The sequence below is a fragment of the Geotrypetes seraphini genome, chromosome 14, assembly GCF_902459505.1.
Source record: "Geotrypetes seraphini chromosome 14, aGeoSer1.1, whole genome shotgun sequence".
NCBI classification, from domain to species: Eukaryota; Metazoa; Chordata; class Amphibia; order Gymnophiona; family Dermophiidae; genus Geotrypetes; species Geotrypetes seraphini.
This window is the reverse complement of record NC_047097.1, coordinates 20,957,582-20,971,368: the sequence shown is the minus strand read 5'-3', so window position 1 is coordinate 20,971,368 and position 13,787 is coordinate 20,957,582. Positions and strand designations below refer to the sequence as shown.

The window sequence follows — 13,787 nt, the reverse complement described above, 5'->3', positions numbered from 1 at the left end:
ATTGCTTTCAACCATGGCACAGGAAAACTCCAAAAGAAATAATTTAGTCTCCTGAAACCATGTACCCTGTATATAGAAACATGACGGAAGATAAAGGCCAAATTCATTTCTGGTTATTGCTTTGCAATCACCATGCTTTCTCCTGTACCTCAAATTGCATAGATTTGAATCTTGATGACTATGTATGGGGCTTGAGGAGGCGGCTTGGATGAGTTGATTCTTACTGTGGTGCCATCCCATGGCCTTAAAGACTTTTCTGTCTTCAGTTTTATACTACTACTACCACCACTAATAATTTCTATAGCACTACTAGACATATGCAGCGCTGTACATCAAACACAGAAGTGTCAGTCCTTGCTCAAAAGAACTTACAAGCTAATCAAGACACAGTGTTCAGGTGAGGGAATTACAGAGGGAATGAATAGTAAGACAGATATTGGGACTTAGAAGGTAGGTTGAAGTTTGGAATTGAAGGCATCTTCAAAGAAGTTTTATCCCACCTTGGTGTATCAGATCAGGTGCAGTCTTGATCTTTTGTAACCTAAGCCACCTAGCCAGTAAGGGACCTGGGTTGGTCACTGTTGAAACAGGATACTGGGCTTGATGGACCTTTGGCCTGTCCCAGTATGGCAATTCTTATGTTCTTAAGGTTTTCAGTGCATACAAATCTATCTCGTGCATATTCTTTGTGGGACTCCTGAAAACTCAGTCATCTGGTTATGAATGAGTGAACTAGAGTAGGAAGCAGAACATCATGGCGCCCATGCCACTGTCCAGCCCGAAGGTGTCAACACTTTCTGCTTTTTAGCTTGCTCCCTCATAAGGAGCTGTGAATTCTTTATCTACAGTTTTTCTGGCCTTGTGGTCTTTAAAATTATTTGTTTTCTCATCTCTCTACTGGCTTTTGTGAAGCTTGTGTGTTACTTAGTGCATAGAGACTTAGAGGAGACATGATAGAAACCTTCAAGATCATGAAGGGCATAGAAAGAGTAGACAGGGACAGATTTTTCAAATTATGGGGAACACAAGTACAAGGGGGCACTCAGAGAAATTGAAAGGGGGAAGGTTTAGAACAAACGCCAGGAAGTTCTTTTTCACCCAGAGGGTGGTGGATACATGGAACGCGCTACCGGAGGATGTAATAAGCAGGAGCACGCTACAGGGCTTCAAAGAAGGTTTGGATAGGTACCTGGAAGACAAAGGGATTGAGGGGTACAGATAGGAGTAGAGGTAGGTTATTGGGATAAGATTAGAGGATTAGAGGCAGTTACAAAATTAGTCAGGGACACTGTTCAGGCAATTGGGCCTGATGGGCCGCCGCGGGAGCGGACCGCTGGGCAAGATGGACCTCTGGTCTGCCTCAGCGGAGGCAACTTCTTATGTTCTTATGTTCTTAAAAATTACGAGTTGTTGTTCGTGGTAAGTAGAATAAAGCTTAAGTAATATGTATTTTTTTTTTCTTTTTATTTAGGCCATTGAAAATTACTACTGAAGACTTTGGGAAATGTTGGCTTTCATTTTCTAATGATGTAAAGCAAAATATTAAATTGCCAAATACTCAGGAATCTCTGACTGTGATAATCAATACTCTACAGCAAAAACTGCGACTTCATGTTGTAGACATTATAGGTAAGCAAAATACATAGTAGATGAGGGCAGAAAAAGACCCTCATGGTCCATCCAGTCTGCCTAACAAAGCGACCATAGACCCGCCCATCACTCTGTGTAGGCCCAGGTCACCCATTTTTAAATGCTGGTTGTGAAGTCACCATCATGTGAACCAGGCATAGCAGCCAAACATGATGGGGATGATAAATTGAATACTGTCGGCAGTACATCACATATCAGTCAAGATGCCTTCGCCTTCCTCCTAGGCTCCTTGGTTCCCCCCCCCCCCCCCATATACACACACACACGCAGTATGTAACAATAAAATTATCAACACACTGGAGTTCTCATTATAAAATATTTTTGTTTTCATACCATTATAAAACTAAGCAGAGGGCAGGCATGGTGGCTTAGCTTTGCTCTCCCATATGTAGGGGCCTAGATTTGATTCTTGGCTTCGGTCTCCTGTTTCATTGGAGCAGGGGAAGGTTGAGGGAAGAGAGAGCATATGAGTAAGGTGACCATATGTCCCGTTTTGAACGGGACAGTCCCGTTTTTGGATCCCCTGTCCCGTTGTCCCCATACACAGCTTCGGGACGCCCAAAATGTCCCGTTTTCAGAGACATTGTCCGGAAGCTATGCGCAGGGACAACGGGACAGGCAATCGCTTCCTGTCCCTCCCCTGCCACACCAAAAAAAAAAGCCTCCCTCCAGGCCCGATTTAGGTCCACTGCCGCTGCTCCTCTGCTGCCACTACTCGAACCCGGAAGCCTTCTTCCCAACGTCAATTCTGACGTCGGAAAGAAGGCTTCCGGGTTCGAGTAGCTTGCAGCAGAGGAGCAGCGGCAGTGGACCTAAATCGGGCCTGGAGGGAGGCTTTTGTTTTCCACGGTGGGGGGGGGGGAGGAGGCAGGCAGGCAGGCTGGCTCTGGGGGAGGGAGGGAGGGTAGGCAGGCTTTAGGGGAGGTAGGCTGGCTGGCTGGCTCTGGGGGAGGGAGGGAGGTAAGCAGGCTTTGGAGGAGGTAGGCAGGCAGGCTGGCTAGCTCTGGGGGAGAGAGGTAGGTAGGTAGGCAGGCTTTGGGGAGGTAGGCAGGCAGGCAGGCTCTGGGGGAGGCAGGTAGTCTGGCTGGCTCTGGGGGAGCTAGGCAGGCAGACTGGCTGACTTTGGGGGAGACAGGCAGGCTGGCTCTGGGGGAGGTAGGCTGGCTCTGGGGTTGGTAGACAGGAAGGCTGGCTTTGGGGAGGTAGGCCGGCAGGCTTTTTGGGAGGGGGTGGGACAAAGGCTGTAAGCAGTGAGGGGACATAGGAAGGAGGGATGAAGGAAGGAGAGAAAACGGCAGAGAAGGGGGGGGTTGTAAGTAGAAGAAAGACTAGAGAGATAAAGGCCTGGACCAAAGGGGAAAGACAGGAGGCAGAAGCAGGACTTTGGGAGGTGCAGACAGAGAGGGAGAGCCCTTGAGGAAGAGCAGAGAGAGAGGCAAGATCATAACAGTGGAGGAAGAGAGAGGGAATGGAGACCTGGAACAAAGGTACAAAGTAGAACTGACACTGGATCTGGGGGCACTAAGGACATAGGAAGGAGGCGATGGGGACACTAAGGACATAGGAAGGTACTGGGGGCACTAAGGACATAGAAAGGAAGGAGGGAGGGAATAGAAAGGGACAATTGTTGGGCCTGAGTGCAGAAAGAAATGAAAGATAGGATGCACAGTCAGAGGGAAACGCAACCAGAGACTCATGAAATCACCAGACAGCAAAGGTAGGAAAAATTTTATTTTCAATTTAGTTATAAAAATGTGTCAGTTTTGAGAATTTATATCTGCTGTCTATATTTTGCACTATATTTGTCTATTTTTCTATACTTACTGAGGTGACATCATTGAAACCCCCCGAATATAAATAATTAACATTTTCTCTGCGTATAGGGTGCTTTGTGGTTTTTTAAAAAATTTTATGGTTACCATTATGAAATAATAAGATAATGTGTGTACATGAAAAATGAATGGAAGAAATTGGGGGTGGGGCTAGGGTGGAATTGGGGTGGGGCTAGGGCGGGATTGGGGGCGGGACTAAATATTAATAGATGTCCCGTTTTGATGAAAAAAATAAATGGTCACGTTACATATGAGCAATGAGGACACTTAATTACTGGATTTAGGGCCTATAACTAGGGATTTAGGGCCTATATATATAGGGATATACCTGAATGGAAAAAGAGGGGGAGGATTAGCAATTATTTTTAAGGAAGGATTTGAATTTGAACTACTGGATTCAAAAATGACCAATCAACTAGAAATATTAGCCTGCAAAATTAGCAATATCCTTATTGCTAATTTTGCAGGCTAATATTTCTAGTTGATTGGTCATTTTTGAATCCAGTAGTTCAAATTCAAATCCTTCCTTAAAAATAATTGCTAATCCTCCCCCTCTTTTTCCATTCAGGTATATCCCTTTCTTGCATATTATTCTATGTCCCGCTGAAAAGTTGGCCAAAAGCTAGAGAGGACTTTTGCGAAATTTTTCTACATAATTCAATCACTTCATCATATAATATTATTGCAGGAGACATAAACTTACATTTAGATGAAGAGGACAATCCAGACTAGAAAGACATTGAAAACATTCTATCTTTGCTTAATTATAATCTCCCTTTACCCACACAAACACATGTAAAAGGCCATCATTTAGATGTGGTAGCTATGTCCACAAAGGAGATCTTAGACTCTTCCATCTCTCAATCTGATGGCAGTTGGTGTCATGATATCTGATCATTTTACTTATTATTTCAATCTAATCTGGACTCATTTAAAATCTAAAATGCGTCCACAGATAAAAAGAGAACATCTCACAAGGGTTCATATCAATCCAGAGGAATATTGGTCACAATATGAACTACAAGTGGAGATAGGAGAAGGGGTTGATTTCTGGGACACACACACATTAGTACACACACACACACACACACATTAAGACACTCCATGAAATAGTCAGTTCTTTCTTAAGAAATGTTCACATATAGTATGTTAGCCCATTACATTAACGGGTGCTAGAATATATGTCTGTGTGTCTTTATTTCTGTCTCTCTCTCCCTCCTGCTGTCTGTCTCTCTCCCTGGCCCCCTTTGTCTGTCTGTCTTTCTGTGTCTCTCCCTGCCCCTGTGTCTTTCTTATTTTCTTTCTGTCTACCTTCCACCCACTGTCTTTCTTTCTATCTTGTCTCTCTCCCTGCCTCCTTTGCAGCAGCATTTCTCTCCCCCCACTTCCCTATGCAGCAGCCACAGCAGCATTCCATCCTCCTCCATTTCCCTCCCCCCACACTACTTCCCTGTGCAGCAGCAACATTTCCCCTACCCCCCCTTTCCCTTCCCGCGGTCTGGCCGGCTCCCTTAATCCCTTACCGCCCCCCCCCCCCCCCCCTTACCGCGGTCCCGACAAACCTTCTGATTCCAGCAGCATCTGCAGCAAATCAGGGCAGTAGAAGGCCCCGAAGCAGCATGTGTAGAGTGCTGCAGACGCTGCTTGAATCGGAAGGTTTCAGGACCCGCAGCCTTTGCCGGACCTGAAGCGAGCTCTGGTGGTTTTTGGTTTTTTTACACGGGCCCAGCCAGAGCAGGAGGAGAAGCCTGGGAGGCAAGAATTAAAGTCCGTTCCGGCCCCCGCTGACGTCACCCTGGCCAGCTCACATCCTTCAGATCGCAAGAACCGCCGCGGCCGACAGGCTCCGCGCGCATGCGCACTCCTACTTGCGGGTCCCTACAGCACACGGAAAACGGGAGCACGCAGGTGGGAGTGCGCATGCGCGCTTAGGGCTTTATTATATTAGATACTAGTGTTTTAGCCCTTTACATTTGTTACAGTAACGGGTGCTAGAATAGCCCCACCTATACCCTGACCCTGACCCCACCCATGCCCCACCTCTATCATGCCCGGACCCTGCCTCCCACTGATCCCAGTCCCACCACCTCACCTTTCACCATTTCCTTTGTACCCTTTTGGCCCTCCTGACAGGGTCTTTACTTACCCGAGTTGGCAGCAGCAGTCCTGACATACCAACCTTTCCTCCCACAGTGCCCAAAAGCAGCAGTGGTCCTACCATTCCATCTCTCCCTTTCCCCCTTTCACACCCTCTACCATCTCTCTCTGACCCTGTTTCACCTCTTTTGCCATCTTTCCCTTTCCTGTCCCCCTCTGTTCTTCCCCAAGACCATCTTTCTCTCCTGCCCCCTCCACACTCCCTGAAGTCTATCTCTCCCTATCCCCTACCATCTCTCCTGGTCCCCCTAGTAACCCCTCTGTCCTTCTCATCCATCTGTCTCTGTCTCTCTCTCCTCATCTCCTGCCTCTGCGGAGCTCTCACAGCTCCTCCTCGTCCTCCTCCAGCTAGGCTTCAGCCATCTTCCACCACGGCCTGCAGCCGCCGACAGCTGCGGCGACCGACATCCGCCTCGGGGAATCCTGCACTCCTACCTGCGGTGTCCTACAGCGCATGGAAAATGGGAGCACGCAGGTGGGAGTGCGCATGCGCGCTTAGGGCTTTATTATATTAGATATATATAAACCACTTTTAACACAGAAAGGCAGTGTATCAAATCCCTTCCCGTTGTTCACCTGCAAAAGTTAGAGGAATGGTCTAATGCCTGGCAACTAAAATTCATTGCAAAGAAATGAAGAGTAATGCATTTGGGGATTAATAATAGGAAGGAACCGTATATGCTGGGAGGAGAGAAGCTGATATTCACGGACGGAGAGAGGGACCTTGAGGTGATAGTGTCCGAAGATCTAAAGGTGAAAAAACAGTGTGACAAGGCAGTGGCTGCTGCCATAAGGATGCTGGGCTGTATAAAGAGAGGCGTAGCCAGTAGAAGGAAGAAGGTGTTGATGCCCCACTTGGAGTATTGTGTTCAGTTTTGGAGACCGTATCTGGCGAAGGATGTAAGAAGACTTGAGGCGGTCCAGAGGAGGGCGACAAAAATGATAGAAACATAGAAATAGACGGCAGATAAGGGCCACCCCAATGACCCTCCCCTACCTTTCTCTGTGAATAGATCCCACGTGTCTATTCCATTTGGCCTTAAAATCAGGCATGCTGCTGGCCTCAATAACCTGAAGTGGAAGACGTATGAGGAAAGACTGGAAGCCCTGAATATGTATACCCTAGAGGAAAGGAGAGACAGGGGAGATATGATTCAGACGTTCAAATACTTGAAGGGTATTAACATAGAACAAAATCTTTTCCAGAGAAAGGAAAATGGTAAAACCAGAGGACATAATTTGAGGTTGAGGGGTGGCAGATTCAGGGGCAATGTTAGGAAATTCTACTTTACGGAGAGGGTAGTGGATGCCTGGAATGCGCTCCCGAGAGAGGTGGTGGAGAGTAAAACTGTGACTGAGTTCAAAGAAGCGTGGGATGAACACAGAGGATTTAGAATCAGAAAATAGTATTAAATATTGAACTAAGGCCAGTACTGGGCAGACTTGCACAGTCTGTGTCTGTATAGGGCCGTTTGGTGGAGGATGGGCTGGGGAGGGCTTCAATGGCTGGGAGGGTGTAGATGGGCTGGAGTAAGTCTTAACAGAGATTTCGGCAGTAGGAACCCAAGCACAGTACCAGGTAAAGCTTTGGATTCGTGCCCAGAAATAGCTAAGAAGAAAAAATTTACAAATTTAAATTGAATCAGGTTGGGCAGACTGGATGGACCATTCGGGTCTTTATCTGCCGTCATCTACTATGTTACTATGTTCATGTAGCATCTGTCTTCTTTCTCTCCTCCATCCTTTCAGCATCTGTCCCCTTCTCCCCTAATATCTCTGCTGCTGCCACAGCAAAATACAGCTATCGTTGGCAGTACTGTACAAACCCACTGCTGCCGGCTCTTCTTCAGAACAAGAAGTAATGAGGATGCGGGACCAACAGCCTTGGTTTTTTGCAGTGCAGCTGTATTTTGTTTGCTGCAGCTGTTACTAGTTGGGGCAGGTCTTAAAATTTGCTGTGGCTCCCCTGTGAGTTTGCTGCGGTGCTGCAGTATAGTATAGATGCTTGCTGCCTGCCTCCTTCCTCCCCCCGTTTGTCCAAGGGAACGTCCATTATTTTTAAACACAACCTTGGTTGAAAGCCCAAAGGAGCAAGAGAATGTCTAGGTCAGAAGAGGGTGCTTACGTCAGAGATGCTGGGATTCCTTTCTATAGGAGCTTTAACCTAGTCTTGCTTTAAACATTTTTTGACTGCAGTTTTTGTTTTGTTTGTTTTAAGGTGAAGAAGGGATCATAGCTTGCCAGCTACTTCCATCTTTGCCTGCTTTGCTGCACAGTCGTCTCCATAAAGGGATGTTAGCTCTTTGGTTCAGATCACCTTGTTCTGCACTACCAGACTGTTTACTTTATCATTGTCAGAAAGAGATGGAAGGATCCTAACCACAGCTGTGCCTACTTCAGTATTGCAAGGGAATGTTTACACTGTTACTCTATAGGCAGTACACAAATTCTTCACCAAAACATTTGCTGTAGCCGGTACTTATAATATCTGAAATGGTTTGCTGTCTTAGTTTTCCTTGGAAGTAATACTTGTACAGTTTTGTGTGTATTTTTGGTGTGCTCCTTTTGAAAACTGCTGTATTCTGTTGCCTTTTTTAAACCTAGTAAGCAACTTGGGGAAGTATTACCAATGTACAGTATATAAATAAATGGTTAAATCACAAGTGATTTTATTAGTCTCTTGTAAAAGTCCTGAATCTATTTTTCTATTTTCAGAAAGTAATTTTGTAAGTAATAAATTGTTCATTGGCATAACTGATGAATATTGAGATATTTTATAAAAAATGTCTCTGTGAATGTATAAGTTTTTCTAAAAGATATTCTGCTACTTTTTTTTTTTTTCTTTTACAAGCTCTGATGTTCCACTGTTGCACATATGCTGACATTTACCATCGGTTACTGAGTAAATTTTGCTTTTCTATAGAATATCAAATATAAAGTAGTATAAAAACAGCAGCATAAGAATTGTATTTATATCAAAAGTACAAACCAAATTGGCTCATAAGGACTAGTGTCCAGTATATCATCTTATATCAATTTCTTATACCAATACATGTATATTTTCAGCCCATGTTTCATCAGGGACTCAGTTTAATAGATGTCCTGTGGTCAATGATAAGTACACTTTCCTAATCAAAGCATGAACATCTGACACAAAGAAAAAGGAAGAATAAACCATTAAAAAAACAAAGAGGAGAAAAATGAAAGCGTGTGTGGGGAGCAAAAAAAAATTAAAGTTTCTTTAACTAAGAGTTACCATTTCCGTAACAGAATATGTATGAATTTTGTTTCTCTCTGGGTGATAAGAAGCTGGTACTAGATAGCAAAGATCTCAGTATGTATACTTTGGAATAAAGGTCAGAGATATGATAGAGACGTTTAAATACTGCCATGGTATAAATGCATAATTGAAAGGAAGTTCTGTAATGAGGAGGCCCAGGATGAAAGTGAAAAGGACAGACTCAGGAGTAATCTAAGGGAAATACTTCTTTATGGAAATGGTTGTAAATTCATGGAATGGCCTCCCGGTAGAAGTGATTGAGACAGTTTATTTGAATTAAAGAAACCTTGAGATAAATAAAGAGGATTTTAAAGAGTGGAAGAGATAGTAGATAGTGGCATGGATGGGCAGATTGGATAGACCATGGTCTTTATCTGCCTTCATTTTTTATGTTTAATTTGGATACAGACAGTATTCCGTGTCTCTAATACTGTGGAATATACATGGTGAGCCTCGGAAAAGTAGCTCGCTTCTAATACCGGTGCCACGCTCTTGGGATGAGGCCATAGCCCCTTGCTCTCTGTCTGGTGATGTGGTATTGCCCTGGGTACAGTGTTCCAGCTTTATTTTGCCTTCCTATTCAGCCCTTCTGTGGGTAAATGAATAAAAACAATCCACTTTCTCGTTCATCTTGTCGTACTATCGCAAGAGGTAGGCTACATTTCCATGGCCTACCTGTATTAGTGCAGGATTTATAATGGTTATTGAATTTTTAATGATTGGAATGACACTATGAAAGGATAAGGGATATTGTGTCCAGTATTCAGATATATGTGTTTGAATAGGGTGATGTATTTTATCTTTATATGGTAAGAGATTTTGATTTGTCTTCTTTTTGGTTTTCCCCTTTTTGTCTTCTGCTGTCTGTTTTTTTATGGTTTGTTCCCTTTTATTTATTATGATATTTTGATGTTTATGCCCTGATTAGAAAATATTTATCATTAACCAGAGGATCAGTACTTCATCTGTTAGACTGAGTCTCTGAGGCAGACTTAGTGCCAAAATGTATTGGGCTGAAAATATATAGATTATAAGAAGATATACTAGAAACTGGTCCTTGTGAACTGATCTGTTTCTGTATTTTTGATCTGAATAAAAGTTTTATTTTTGTGCTGCTGGTTTATATTGCTCTTCATTGTACACTGTATGTGCAGAAAAAATGCCTCTTTTTACTTTGCTTTATACAGGATATAACAATGTTACTTTAGTCTTTTTTTCAATAAATATGTTTTAATTTAAAGGAGGAGACCTGAGTTTATTGACACTTTAATTTTCAAGGCTAGTAGTCCCCCAGCATTGCTATAGTCCAGGCTTGTCCAAGTTCAGTCCTCAAGGGCTGCAGAGGTGCCAGCTTTTTAGGATATCCCTAATGAATATGCATGAGATGCTTCTATTGTATGCAAATCAATGTATTTCATACTGTGTCCTGGCTATGCCCCGATCAAGTGGGAAAACCCAGCTTGGACCACAGGGAAGATTTTTGATGTGCCTTTTATATGGCTGGTAGAAGGAAAACCCGGAGTCTGGATTTCTTATAAACAAAACTTTACCGGGTTTAATGTTTGCAACAGGAAAATTATCCAAAACAGGAAATTGCATTTTACAGTCTCTGGCCCTACAGTTTTACTTCGCCACACTTCAGGGTGAATCATTTCATGGACTGGACAGTCCTTGCCAGTATATCAAAAATAAAAATGTACTTTCCAGATTCTTGTATTCTTAAGCTCCCTCTTTATTGGGGTTGGGGGCTGCTCCTAGTCACACTTCTGCCAGCTCTATTTGGGCACTGCAGGTGCTTGCACTACTTCAAACCACAATACAAAAATCAAGTGGCAAGAATGTTTTCTCTCACTCTAGTTCAATTAAAAGCAACTTGTTCCCCTAAGGCCTTTCACAGCACTGCAAGCTGTGTGGAAGCAAGCCTCCCTTGCATTTAGGTCTTCAGGCCCTCCCATATGCCCCCAAATGTCCTTTAGCTTTGGTTCCTTGGGGACTTTGTAAAGTGAGGTTTAAACACCGTTTTATTTAGGCACTGCTGCCTTGTCGCTACCTGTAGCATTACTTCAGCTCAGGTTTCTGTGGGCAGAGACTTTACTTATTACTAGGAGGAAGGAAACAGCCTCTCACTGTTTCATTCATATGTCTATAACTTCCTCCAGCACACATTCTCCTGGGTCAGCTTCAATGTACATTCCCCACTCTAGCACTAGGACTAGAGATTTCCATTAATTCCTCTACTTCCTGCTCTACCTCCCATCCATCCCCCTCTCTGAGTGATTGGGCATTTTCAAAGCAGGTTTCTGCATCAGAATAAACCTCCAGTCCTTCCCCCCAAGGCTCAACTGGAAGGCTGCAATACCTCTAGGGTTTGGCTTCCTGTCTTTGCTGGTTGGTCTGGAGAAAAACCTCGTTTCTGGTGGGTAAGAGAAGTTTGTGAACTGCTCTCATGTGCTCTGCTCTGCTTCTCTCATTAGAATCAGCTGGAGCTAATTTATTCACTTGGAGTGACCTGACTGCAGGACCCTGGCTAACCCCACCCTCTGCTGGGAAAAGAATAATAGGGGACAGATAGGGCTAGATTTACTAAACTTACCGATCGTGTACCTATGATTTTGCGATCATTTCCCAACCTGATTGTTCCCCGACCCGATTCACTAAACAACTGTGTGATCAATCTATGATCTGATCCGCACATGCAAATGAGGGGGAAATGCCATGCATAAGTAGGAACCCATCGATTCACTAAACAGAAAAAGGAACACCGATTGGGTTTGCTGATCCTAAATGAAATGATTGCTGAGGACCAATCACTACTGTCCTTGCCAACTCACTTGTTCTCTGCCGCCCTGAAATCCCTGCTCTCTGCCGCCCTTCTCTCTGCTCTCTACGAGCCCATGGTTTTAACCCGCGAGTTTAAAGCGCGTGCTGTTCCGTAGTCTGCAGAGCGTGCTCTGTTCCATTCTGCCTGCACAAAATGATTCCTTTCGGGAGCTGCATAATCTCAACTTGTCTGTACCTATGCTACCTCTCCCCCTTTGTTTTGACCTTGCTTGTGCGGAGAGCAAACGCATGCACGGATTGCATCTACAGCCAACCAGGATGGTCTGTGTGTGCGTCGCAATCACTCTGCAGCGTCCGTGGGGCACGCATCCGATCAGATAATTTGCATGAGGACTCTTTAGTGAATCAGTCGCCAGGCAGAACTCGGCCATGAATCGCCCAACAACGATCCAGACTGGTGAGTTTAGTGAATCTAGGCCATAGTGGTTTTTGTGCCCTCCGTACCTGCATTTCAGGTTGGGAAATCACCTGCCTTTATCCTTTCTAAAAGTTGGGCTTTTAACAGGGTGTACAGCCTTTATTTTGGTAACAGCTGGTTTGAGGTCTATACTTTTGACTAGACTAGCAGTCTTTTTAGCTGTAACAGGGGCTTCCCTGTCACAATATTCATTAGGGGTATTATGAAAATCTGACCTGTTTGTGACCTATGGGGACTGAATTTGGATAAGTCTGCTCTAGTTCTTAGTGTGGTTATGTGAATATCAGGAAAAGCTGGAGACCAAATTTAAGGCTTTGGTGCATGTTTGCATGCTAATTTCTATACATTTTACTTATGCAAAATCAGTATTCATTACATGCTAAGGGATATAGTTATCAATGCAGGCTACCTTTAAGATTTTACCAACTAACTGGGGTTAACAGTAAAATAACAGGTCTTAACAATAGCCCATATTGATAAATTCATTCTTAAATGAGTTGTATCAATTTTTGTTTGTTAAAATTTTTTTATTGAGAGTTACCCATGAAAAAAGGTTCTCTGATCTCTCTCTCTCTGCTATATTACAAAAACAACTGACAGCCTGGTCCCCCCTCTGTGGCAAGTAAGTACTTGTTCCCTCCAAGTATTGTATACCAAATTTGCCTTGTGACAAAAATTCTGATAACGGATCCCTCCTATTTAATTTTAGTATTGTGCTCTCTTGTAGAATAGACCAGTCTCTAGAAGGAACTTTTGACTTGATTTTAAAGAAATATGTCCATGTTCTTCTACATTTGAAACAAGATCATGCCATTCTCTAGGCATCTGCTTCAGCCCTGGTGTACATTGAACTGTGCCAATTTTTGAGTCATTTATCCAACACACAGTACTTTTGCAGAAGATCTGTGTTAAATGGTATGTTAAATGAAAAACAATATATTTCTGGTTCTCTTTTCTGCTGAAGCAAATGTGGTTTAAAGTTCGAGCCAGTTGCTGAGCAAGCAGGACTTTACCCTGTATTTAAAACTTTTGCAAGGATGGTTCAGTTTGACAGCTCTGTAGGTCATTCAAGAATGTTTGGTTTTTTTATTTCATTTTTTTTAAATATATACATGAGACCTTGATTAAGATATTGGAACTATGATTTTGTATTTAATAAATATACAGATATCAGTGCAGTAGCCTTTGTGGAAAGAGCTTCTCCCAAATTTAAATAGGACATTAGACCAAGGCCGTGTACTAAAAAAACCTAGGGATGATTCCAAGGCTATTTGTGTTAATTGGACAGGTCTAAGCTATGGAAGCCATGCTCTCAGACCCTAGGTTTCATATAGAGCTAAGTTGGGAAGGGCTAAAAATTGAGGTAGGAGCTTATGACATTTAAGACTGAAGGCTTGTGTTGCTATAACTCCATAGAGGCCAATTCCTATTATCTTGGAAGTTCAAAGTTGCTGGAGAGTACTGCTCATCAAGAAAAAGTGTCAAAATTAAATCAGTGCAGTAAGTTAAATGACAGGGTGAGTTCTCTGGGTTTTTATGAATGGGTGTGTGCTGTTAATTTTTCTTTTACATTTAGTGCAGTGGTTCCCAAACTTGGTCATGGTCATCT

General features: G+C 43.5%; 1 protein-coding gene across 4 annotated transcripts in view; it reads left to right on the top strand.

Moving 5' to 3' along the window:
• The window catches only part of AP4E1 (adaptor related protein complex 4 subunit epsilon 1), an 86,404-nt gene extending 78,090 nt beyond the window's left edge, over positions 1-8,314 (top strand). For all 4 annotated transcript variants that reach the window (XM_033920352.1, XM_033920354.1, XM_033920351.1 and 1 more), the window contains 2 exons: positions 1,472-1,629; positions 7,858-8,314. In XM_033920352.1, the coding sequence (XP_033776243.1) occupies positions 1,472-1,629; positions 7,858-8,018 (319 nt within the window). In that variant the 3' untranslated portion in view covers positions 8,019-8,314. The remainder of the gene's footprint in view (positions 1-1,471; positions 1,630-7,857) is intronic.
• Positions 8,315-13,787: the final 5,473 nt, after the last annotated feature.